Genomic DNA, 12,199 nt, shown 5'->3' with positions numbered 1-12,199 from the left:
AAAAACCCTAGTCTTACATACAGAAAAATACGGTAACTGCTCAAAAGTCACTACACAGCTGTTTGCCATCTGTGAATTCATCCTAAAAGTCTCTAGAAATGCTAGAAACTGTCCAAAAAACAGACACAATGATGCCTAATGTAAAAATATCTGCTCTATTAAAGAAAACTGAAATCCTAACCCACTAACCTGGGAGCAATCCCCACTGAATTTAGTAGAATTTACTTCTGAATAGATGTGGCTAGGATTCTGCTCTAAGTTGGGTGAAAAACACCTCCTTGCTTATACTATAACATACTCATCTAACAGCATCTCACAACTCATTTCTTCAACCACCTAAGGCTTAGCACAAAGACATCTCTTTCAAATAACTTCCTTAACAGGGTTGCAGAATACTGTAATAGAATCCTGATTATTTAAGCAGTGTTCTAAATGATATTGTCGGTCCTTAGAATAATAATTTACTTTATAGTGTGTTTGATAGGGGAAGTCTTCCATCCTGGTCAGATGACTGCAGGTTTAACTGTCACTGGGGGACTTTAGACAGGTGATTAGGGTTTGGAAAGAGAACCCTCAGTATGCAAAAGTATGGTATACTATATGCATGTCCTGGTTGGAAGTTGCAGGTTTAGGAGGTGGGCAGGTGTTGGGGGCTGTGCCCCTAAAGGATCAGGTGTGCAGCCTGGGGGTCATTTTGAACTCTCAACAGTCTATGGAGATGCAGGTCAACGCTGCATCCAAGGCAGCTGTCTGACCTGAGAGGAAGGCAGAAAGTGGTGTGGTGGTTGAAGACTTACTGGGGAAGCTGAATCACTTAGCCTAGGCTGAAGAGACTTGTCCACAGTGCTGAGGGAAAAGAATCAGGTAGGTAGCTGTGTTGGTCTGACACAGTCGAAATAAATATATTTATAAATTTATAAATAAATTGTCCAGTAGCACCTTAGAGACCAACTAAGTTTGTTCTGGGTATAAGCTTTCGTGTGCATGCTGGTATCTGAAGAAGTGTGCATGCACACGAAAGCTTATACCCAGAACAAACTTAGCTGGTCTCTAAGGTGCTACTGGACAATTTTATTTATTTATTTCGAGGGTAAAGAAGTGAGGCAATTGGGAATGCTAGGTCTGTTAGGAGAGTCTGTGAACGATTCCAGGAGAGCATGGCAAAAAAGCAGACTTGCACTTCAATTACATCAGTAGGGAATGAAACAGAGACTTCAACAAAGGCCCTCAGTTTTGGTATGGTTTTAAAGGGAAGTTTTCCTTCTGCCCATACTTGCTGCATTTTGGGGAAGCCTTGCTCCTCTTTTCTCTTGCTTTCTGAGAAGTCTTGCTTGTAGGCTTTTCTTTATTACAAGAATATGCAGTGCACAAAGTTATGTGGTTAATTAATATCTTTGTTAAATATAGTAACTACCAGGGGCTGCACTTCTGCTTGCCCCATTCACAAACACCCCACCATTCCTCCCAAATTAACCCCTTGCCCCCTCTAGAACTACTGAGCTCACTTTTCACCTTCCCACCCCCGTCCCTGAAGCCCTTTCTGTATTCTTCTCACCACACATTACAACTACTCACTATCCTTTTCAACTTCTGCCCAATTATGAAACCACCCCTCCTTCTATTTTGCAGGCCCTTTCATGCCCCTTTCATCCTCACCCTAGCCTTCCCTAGTTCAACTACAATAAGCACCTGTATCCTACAGGTACTCTAGTCAGAGCAATGATTGTCTACAATTGTACTTATACTGAACAAATATGTCTGCAACAAATTCCCAACACCAACTTCGTCCAAGGAAATTCAACTTCAAATAAAGAGATTTGGCATGGCAAAGCACCCTTAAACCTATCCACACCCACCATTTTTATACTGCTGCTAGTTCCTCCTCCCACCCATCCTAGCAACTCTTCTCATTCAGTACAGGGTTCTGTGTCACTGGACATAAATTGCATTGAGGTTTGGGGAAAATTAGGCAGATACGTGCATTCATGTCTAAAGGGCATGTAAAAGGGTTTTTTTGCAGGAAACTGACATGGTTGTTCAATCCATTTTTGGCCTTTTTGTTACCTCAGCTTGTGCTACTGAACGGAAGATGGAAGGAAGTAGGATTTCCAACTCATAAGAAATTAATTATGCAGATGCTATCTGCAGCAAAACAATGGAAAGTCTCAACAGATTCTACAGTGAAACAATGGCCTTTACTTTTAAAAAAATGCTGCCATTATATATAATCTTATTAAGCATGATAAAACTGAACAGAACTATTAAGAAAAATCAATTCTAAACATCTTGAGTGCCTTTCTTTTCGCATGCAGATAATGCTGATATAGATAAAGTGGAAATGTATAGGAATTTTTACATTGATTAAGTTATGGATCACAGTGCTTTAACACATGCAGTGATGGGGCAATGACAACAGAGGTTTCTCTTCTTTTTTGTTAATTTAGCTATTTCATTGAAATTGACGGTTTCCTGCTGGGTCAAGCATTACACTTGTAATATTTTTACATTTTGAAATTTTGATGTTTTACATTTTGAAATTTTGATTGCAAGAAAGGCTTGCAATAGTGCTGTGCTGTGTTTATTATCTGTATTTTCATTGATTTTTAAAAATTCTATTAGGGTTTAATTACTTTAATGATTACTATTTATTTTTTAGATTTGTATATTTTAACTGTTGTTTTAGTTTCTGTCAGCATCCTTGCATCCTGTTTAAATATAATAGTAATAATAATGATAATGCAAAATTTGATACATACTGGAAAAATATCACTTTATTCTCTTTTAAATTTGCATTTAAGAGACACACACATAGAGATATCCTTGTATCTTGAATATTGTTTGTTTGTTTGTTTGTTTATGTATTTCATAGGAGGCATGAGTCACAAACTAACCCATCATCATAGACTTTTATTGCGCTAGCCATAGGCCATGGCATCATTCAGAAAAATAACAAAAAGAAAAACAGCAATAACCATAAACATCATCAGGCACCACACATACAATATAAACCACGGTCACAACTACTAAGATTGTTTGTTGCATAAAACAGAATAGCAGAAGATTCTCTAGTAAAATGTGCCAAATTAAATATCCGAATCCCCTTTGCAGTTAACCGCTATTTTACCTAGTTCTTTCCTCCTGATCTTCTTAGCTGCCAATGCATAGAGTGCTACTTTATAAGTTACAAAGTCATCAGTATTGCTCAGCAGCTATTTCACCCTTTCCACCCTATTCAAGTGAGTTCCATTCGGAAACAGGGGTTTTATGAATCAGTCTCTTAGGTCTATATATAACGGGCACTGCAATAAATAGTGGCACAGGTCCTCCACACAGGGTTGCCCACATAGACAAAGTCTCTCTTCATAATGTACTTTGCCATAGCATCCATCCAACACCGCCAAGGGCATCGATTGGAATCATAATTCTGTGAAAGCAATTCTAAGCACGGCAAGTGGGAGATCTGACAGGTAACTGGCCCAGGTATGCTCCGTTTTAATAAGTGGAAACCATGGCAAACTCTTGGTAGAAGCCATCGTGGTTAGATCCCTTTCTGCATCGGACCTAAAGAGACAATCTCTTAAGTGCCTCTTGTTCATCTTCATAGTCACCTGAAAATCTTGTATTTGGTATTGGGATAAGAGGCGTTGGATTTCAACATTTTGTCTGTTTCTGTTCTGTGTGTGATATAGCGGGGAATCTCTCCTCCAAAAGAAATTGAAGTCTTTTCACATAATTTAAGCACAGGTAATCAATTCTAGCCTGTATTGCTGTCATGTCAGCTTCAATGCAGAAAAGAGCAGCTGGAGTCCCGTTGGGGAGCAAGAGCATTTTCTTGATGAATTTGTTCTGCACTATTTCTAAGGCTTTGTTGGCATTTGGGTCCTGCCCCATATTGCTACTTCATGAAGCATCTGGGAGACCACTTTAACAGCAAAGATTTTTAATGCAGGTTCCAATAGCTGACCACCCACTGTAAAATAGAATTTCATTAATGCCCCACAAGCTTTCTGCGCTTTGAGTTTCGTAGCCTCGATGTGCCCCTTCCAAGATAGTGTCCCAGTGACAAGGATTCCCAGATATCTGAAGGAGCGTATTTGCTCCAAGTTCTGCTGATCCATTTTCCATTTGAATCTGGGACCACACTTCCCAAAGACCATAATTTTGGTCTTGAAGTAATTCACAACAAGCTCTTCCCGCTTGCAATACCTGCTGAAAGCTGTAAGCAGATTGTTAAAACCTAATCGGGAGAGTGATAGGAGCACCATATCATCGGCGTACAGCAGGCAATATATCTTCCTATTACTAATTGATGGGGCGGGGGATTGCACCTGTGTTAGCTGTGGCACCATATCATTTATATAAAAGTTTTATTTATATAAAAGTTAAAAAGTGTGGGAGCCAATATGCAGCTTTGTTTCATGCCTCGATGTCATGAATGCTTCTGAGAGACCTCCCTTTAAGCCCACTCTGACTCGTGTTTCTGTACCACTATACAGTTCACGAATTAATAATAATAGTTGTGGGTCTATATTAGCATTTGAGAATTTCTCCCACAGTCTGTTAATGATTGATTGAGTCGAAAGCAGCAGATAGGTCAATGAAAGCAGCGAACAGATTACATCACAAACTAACCCAGAGTGGGTTCATATAACCATTCGTTGCTCCCTTACAATGCTGCAACTTTTCTAGTTCACTTTACAGATTTGCATGGAACTTCACATTGTGAATAGGCTAACTACACAGCCTGATCACGAAGCACAACACTATTAAAATGTTTATTCTCTAGCTTTGCTAGGAATGAGATTAGGACACCCGTTCAGTGTCCCTACACTTCAGTATGAACAGTTAATTGAGACCGTGAGAAATGCCAAAGATCAAGAAGATTGGTAAGAAATGTCTCTGATTCCAGAGAAATAGCAGCAGGTTGCTGTTGGGTTGCTATTTATGAAGGAAAGGTACTTGCCACGTGCTCAAATATATTATTCTAGTTTACATAAGCCTTCTGATGTGGGTTATGGATCATAGCTCCATGAACAAAGTGGACCATAATGAAGAGAAAATTACCATGTGGCTCCACTATTGATTTGTAAATATTTGTTAGGTTTTTATAGTGTGCAAATAATATCACAGTGGTTGGATTGTACACAATTTGTGTCCCTCCACTGACAGAAGGCTCTTTGAGCCAGTGGAGCCCTCCATCACTATATCAATCAGTGATGCCACTACCCGCTCTGACCCCCATCCTAATAAGAACTGCTTTGGAGGCTTAAGGACCCTTCAAAATAGTGGTACAGGGTGGAAGGGCTACAGAAAGGAGGGGGAAACAAAAGACCTTCTGTAAGCAGGAACACACAATCTGGATACAACCAGAAGCAGCCAATGAGGAGAAGGGCTGCCATTTGCCAGGATAGTGCAGGGAAGGAGCATGGTGGTGGTGAGGTTGAGCACTGTGATCAAACTGACCTCACCCTGACTTCACCCCATGCACTGTCAGATTCTTCCCCATTTAAGACTAACACTCCATATGATGTAGGATAATGGCAATGTGGAGTATAGCTTCACCTAGGCTAGGCGTTTTCTCATATGTACACGATCAATACTAGGATAACAGTACTGGTCCATGTTACAGAATACCAGGATGATTTATGTGAAGTACTTGGAACATTAAAATGTATATATAAATTTTCATACCACACTGTCTCATACCCAAACACTACTTAACAGCAAAAATATACTTTCAGCCCCCACCTTCTCTAGAAGCCAGTTCTGTCCCCATATCCTGCTTTGGATTACAGACATCTTGAAAATAGCTGCCAGTCAGTTCCTCTATCCCTCTCCCCAATCCCAATATACTCTGGAATTACTTTAAGATGTTTCAGAATACAGTAGTACCTCAGGTTACATATGCTTCAGGTTACATATGCTTCAGGTTACAGACTCCGCTAACCCAGAAATAGTACCTCGGGTTAAGAACTTTGCTTCAGGATGAGAACAGAAATTGTGCTCCGGCGGCACAGCGGCAGCAGGAGGCCCCATTAGCTAAAGTGGTGCTTCAGGTTAAAAACAGTTTCAGGTTAAGAACAGACCTCCAGAACGCATTAAGTTCTTAACCCGAGGTACCACTGTGCTTTACATATGTCCATATAAACAAATGTACATTTTATATGTAAACAGACATTCATATAGATATGTTTTCTAGGACAAACATTTGGGCGGCTTTAGACATATTACTGATTGGGTGGGGAAAGTTAAGACAAAAATATTGTTTGCTTTTTACCATACCACTGTCCTACACAAAACGCACACACATCCTGCCAGATATAGTTATGCCATGACAACTTCCAATGCATGAGCCACTCCATCACAGGCACAAAAACACTAGCAACAAAGAGCTATACAGCACACAGAAGTTCAGTTCACCTTATACCACACACTGCTTATGAGTATAACTTTTGATCACAGCACATAAAGAGATGGAAAGATACAGCATTAAGACACAGGACCCAAAAACCTGGAAGAGACACACACATAGCCCTACTTGGGAAAAGTTCAACTGAGGGAGGAATTAAGTTTCTCTTATCAAGCAGGTAAAAGGAAAGACCAGGCAGGCAACAAGAGAAGCCACAAAACCACACACTTAATAGTAGCAACCAGGAAAAGTATTGCCAGAGGGACCTCCCTCAACCTCAAATCCACAATGCAGACACCACAGAGCAATTTTTTAACTCCCAATCACACCAGCAGACTGACAACAAGACACGCTGTAGGCATTCCCCACCTCATTACCCAGTCATGTGCATAAGGAGCACAATGGCTTGAAGAGTAGCCCTAGCCTGAAGGACCAGCACAGGTTTTATATATAGGGGGTTTCAGGTTTGAATCCAGGGCTTAACACCACACTGCAAGGAGTGGGGAGCAACTCCCACACTCAATAGTATAGCTTGTATATGGGCCAAATAACCTTTTTAACTGTTCCTTCCTGTCTCACAAACAACTCATGTAACCAATCCTACTACCACCACACACTATATTCTTGTTGTATGTTTCTGACTAGAGTCCCAATGCAAGGTACCTGTTAATGTTTGAAGCAAATAATTGTCAGCAATAAGCTCAAATTTCTGTGAGAGTTGTGAGGCCAAGTTGTTTATTTATTTATCAACCATATTTATAGACCGCACTTCACCTAAAGTTCCCAGGGTAATAATACACAGAATTAAAACCAAAGTTATACAAGCCAACATAAATTCCAGGCAAACAAAAGAGCAGCAGCAATAAAAATCCAATCTAATATACCTCACCCTTTCCCAAAAGCCCAAGCAAAGCAGTTTGTCCTGAATGGGTGACAAATGACAGCAATGTCCTAGTGAGATGCACTTCAGGTTATTCCAAAGGAATGGGGCTGTTACCAAGAAAGCCCACCCACAGGTCCCCACCACACAAATTTCTTTGGTGTGGGGACTACTAACAGAACTTCCCCCTCGTTATCTTAACCCAGAGATATTTAATGGACACTTAGGCACTCTGCACATTCTCCCTGTTTCTCTTCACCAGGGTTCCCCCATATATGCCCTGTGCTTGCATGACCTAAGACTAGAGAGATATAGTCCCACACTACACACCCTATTATCTCAGTTGTGATCCTCTTTTCTAGGGTTTTTATCCTGGTGCTGATGTGTTGCATACCTGTCAAGTGTCCCTAATTCCCTGAGACATTCACAGAATTACAGAAGCAATCCTGGCTTCTGACTTCATCTGGGAATGTCCCATTTTCCCCCTCCAGCGCCCCCACCAAGCACAGGAGGAGGATTAGCCCGTGTTTGCAGGCAGCGCTTGCACTTAGCAGGGGAACCCTTCATGAAACAGAACCCTTGTGTGCAGGGGAGCATGGCTCTTGTCGGCCCCTCTCTGCCACTGCCAAAGCCACCAACACTGTCATGGCTGCATGAGGTGCAGCATGGGCAGAGGAAGCAAGCAAAGAAGGAAGAAAGTGAGCAGCTGCCAGGCAGGGGCTGTAGCAGGGCAGCCAGCCAGTTGACTCTCTTTTGGTGTTGTGCTCTTGCACGAGCCAGCTGACCCGTGTCTCAATTTTCTGCTGACAAACATTGGCAGGTATGGGGCTGTAATTGGGTACTGACTGGAATCATATACTATATTTCATTGTGGAGACATCAGAAGGAAAGGAGGACAATATTTTATTTTCCTCTTCACATCAGCTCCATGGTCAATATAATGATCCACTATTTGTGTATTTATATATTATTATGGTGGTGTCTACTCTTTATCTGTCCTGGCCACATCCCCACCTTGTTTGGGTTGCTATACCAGGAGAGTTATATAGCAGAAATGTAGGGGGCGTATCCGTGCAGCTGCACTAGTAACTCTCATGTGGCAACAGTACAGCCCCCTCAAACATAAATGTGTTCCAGCAACAAAGCAAAAACTTTTCAAATAAAATTAGTATTAAAGCTATCTAGCATCATTACTAGTGGTTTTGATATACTTTACTTTTAGGATACCAAGACAGAGATTGGTGAGGGAAGGAACATGTTTCATATGCAAGAAATACGTTAGTCTTCCAAATTATTAGTTACTTGCACTTTCATTCCTGTTAAATACATAAAGATATTAGCCTTACCTTGAAATAAAAATGCTTTACTGGCATTATGTAGTCCAGACACCTGTGTAACTCCAATAGTCATGTTGACTAGATCCAGTTCTGTGATGATATCAATTTGTAAGTTGGGGTCCATTCCAAGGCCTACAACTGGTTGAAAAGAAGTCAGGTTTTAATTTTTAGTTCAAGTAAAATAACTACATATGCTGTGCAACCATGAACAGTGCTATAGCCACATTCCATTTTTAAATAGCCTAGTCCTACAAGCAACAAAAATGATCCACTGCATTAACTGAAACTGAACTCCCATCTTTCCAGATCTTTTTTACCGTATGGGACGGGGCACAATAAAGCACCATCATTAATGCAACAGCATGACATGATAAATGAGCCCTGCAATTAAACAAACCTTAAGAACTAGAAAGATGAATAACATGAAGACAGACAGAGATCGGATGGAGAATTTTGTAATGTATTGGGCAAGTAATGGCTGTGTTTAATGAGATATGCTATTACGAAGGACTGAGTCTTATACACACACTTACAACCCACTAAAACACTTTAGTAGCCCATATATTGCTACCTGCGTTAATTCCTTTCATTGGATTATCCAAGTATTTTGAATGCAACTTGGACAAATAACATTGTATATTGCCTTTTCTAGTTCGGGTTTTCACCAAAGGCAAAAATGTACTACTGCATTTGGAACATTATCTTGGTGCTCAAGTACAGAATGCATAAATTCACTGTGGTTTTTCCTGAAAACATCCAAACTGCAGGCTGGTTTCCAAACGAGTCATATTTTAGAGTACACTCATTGGCAGCAATTTAAGTTATTATTAAGAAATTCATTGATTTCATACTCCAACTATGACTAACCCAGTACAGTGGTACCTCAGGTTGCAAACACCTCAGGCTACAAATACTTCAGGTTACAAACTCCGCTATCCCAGAAGTAGTACCTCGGGTTAAGAACTTTACCTCAGGATGAGAACAGAAATGGCGCGGCAGCAGCTGGAGGCCCCATTAGCTAAAGTGGTACCTTAGGTTAAGAACAGTTTCAGGTTAAGAATGGACCTCCAGAACGAATAAAGTTTGTAACCAGAGGTACCACTGTATTTATATCTCCCTCACTTGGGAAATTCAGATTCCTGATACAGCTTCAACTTGTGCATTTTGCAGGTTAAAAAATGCAATGGTTGCTATTCCAGTATGATACTGTTATACAGATCACCCTGCTAGGCAAAGGAGCTAGACCTACTAGACCTCTCAAAGGAGCCGTGTAAGGTAATAACTGCTTAAAGTAATACGCACCAAGGTGTGTGTGCACAATCCTTCCATAGTGAATGTGCAGTAACAGACTACCAGCAGTGTCAAGTTTTGCTCGAAGATGCGGTTGCATGATGTCAGAGGACTGCAACTTATGTGCTATAACAAGGACCTAATACATTGCCTTATTCAAGCAGGCAATCAGCAGTGCATTAACAAAGCTGACGCCACTCATTACATGTATAGCTGCCACTCACAAACCACCAGAGGCTCAAACTTCTGAAGACATTTTCTTCAGCTACCTAACCCTTAGTCCTGGTTCTTCTATTGCAACTTTCTGACACTGCAATTGTCTCCTTGTGCTCCACATAAGCAAACTACAGAGTTATGATTCCTACCAACAACAAAAAAAAAAACAGTTTATAAAGGGGTGAGGTAGCTGTGAAACTGAACTCTACATATTCCCACAGAAAAGTGAAAAGGCAACTTAGTAAAACATCCAGAGACAAGAAAGATTGGCTGAAAATATACCAGGAGAAGGAATTAGTAGTACATGTCATGTACAATTCCATAATTTTAAAGGTAAAGGACCCCTGATAGTTAAGTCCAGTCGCAGACTCTGGGGTTGCGGCACTCATCTCACTTTACGGGCCAAGGGAGCCGGCGTTTGTCCACAGTCAGTTTTTCTGGGTCATGTGGCCAGCATGACTAAGCCGCTTCTGGCGAAACCAGAGCAGTGCACGGAAATGCTGTTTCCTTCCCGCCAGAGCGGTACCTATTTATCTACTTGCACTTTTTGGCGTGCTTTCGAACTGCTAGGTTGGCAGGAGCTGGGACCGAACAACAGGAGCTCACCCCATTGCAGGGATTTGAACCGCCAACCTTCTGATCGGCAAGCCCAAGAGGCTCAGTGGTTTAACCCACAGCGCCACTTGCGTCATCCTGCTCCTAATTATTATTAATTTTTTAATTACAACATTTTCCTACAAATGAGAACCAGAGAAGACGGTGTGCTTAATCCTTTCCCTTTCTGCTGATTGATCAGTCTAAAATTGCACACACACCCCAAATTGTGGGATATGCAGTCAAATCTAACAATGCATATTCTTGATAGCAAAACCATACATCTGTACTGCTGATAGGCGAACTCAGACCATAAAAACATAATTGGTAGAGAAGGCTCTGTGTGGTGATATTTCCCCTCCTGTCCTGGAAGGGAAGAAACAAAAAAGTATTTCCTGTTCTTTCTCTTTCTCTTCAACCAGCCATGGAGGGGGACATCTGACTGCTTGCTCCCATATCAAGTCCATGCCTGAAGCTGTTTTTGTTGTAAACACAAGTCTTTTACCTGCATTTACTTTTGCTGCTGCTGCTGCTGCTGCTAAGGGTGAATGCTTGTCTGTGAGTAAACTATATGTTTTAAACTTACTTTTCAGTCTGCAGCTGATAAACGCTGTAACAAAGGAGGAGCTCAGCCTAACAGCTAACACCTATGCTTTCAATTAAACTACATAAAATGGGATTAAAACTTTTCTCAGCCCCGCACTTTTAAATGCAAGCAGTAAGCTGATCCTTCTGCCTGTTAACCTACATATGTGGGTTCTGTAGGGGGAGAAAATATAGTTAATTATATTCCCTCACCTACCTAATAAAACCCATCACAAATTATGTTCCCAATCATAGAGACAAAAGCCACTTGGGGGTTTTAATGGATGAACAGCAGGAAAGTAAAGAGTTAAGCACACACTATTACATCCACCAATTTTCTGTTCCCAATTAGCCTCCTGCAGCTGCTTTTAAAATTTAAAAAGTGGGGCGGGGGGGAGAGAGACTCACAGAACTGCCAATCACACATATAGTCTGACCCACAGCGCCACCCAATTCAGTATTGTGCTGTCCTTCTAAAACACCAGCAGCATGTATTTATAAAGTACTTTAGAGTTCTCACATGTATACAGACATTTCAGCAAGTATTTCAGCACAGCAATGGTGTAAGACAGGACAGCACTGTTCCAATTTTGGGCAATGGGCATTTATGGCTGAAAATCAATGTAAAGGTATCCAATCCAGGAAACTGATGAGCTAAGACTATATTTGTACCATCACATCCTAGTATCAGATTCAACTACAGTGGTGCCCCGCAAGACGAATGCCTCACAAGACGAAAAACTCGCTAGTCGAAAGGGTTTTGCGTTTTTTGAGCTGCTTCGCAAGACGAATTTCCCTATGGGCTTGCTTCGCAAGACGAAAACGTCTTGCAAGTTTGTTTCCTTTTTCTTAACACCGTTAATACAGTTGCGACTTGACTTCGAGGAG

The 12,199-nt window shown here is 41.1% G+C and overlaps 1 protein-coding gene across 4 annotated transcripts in view; it reads right to left on the bottom strand.

The window, feature by feature from the left end:
• Positions 1–12,199, bottom strand: part of NELL1 (neural EGFL like 1) — a 382,749-nt gene that overhangs the window by 361,150 nt on the left and 9,400 nt on the right. For all 4 annotated transcript variants that reach the window (XM_082195852.1, XM_082195851.1, XM_082195854.1 and 1 more), the window contains exon 2: positions 8,636–8,764. In XM_082195852.1, coding sequence (XP_082051978.1) covers positions 8,636–8,764 — 129 coding nt within the window. The remainder of the gene's footprint in view (positions 1–8,635; positions 8,765–12,199) is intronic.

This window comes from Podarcis vaucheri, assembly GCF_965113315.1.
Source record: "Podarcis vaucheri genome assembly, chromosome: 1".
Taxonomy (NCBI): Eukaryota; Metazoa; Chordata; class Lepidosauria; order Squamata; family Lacertidae; genus Podarcis; species Podarcis vaucheri.
This window is presented reverse-complemented; position numbering and strand designations above follow the sequence as displayed.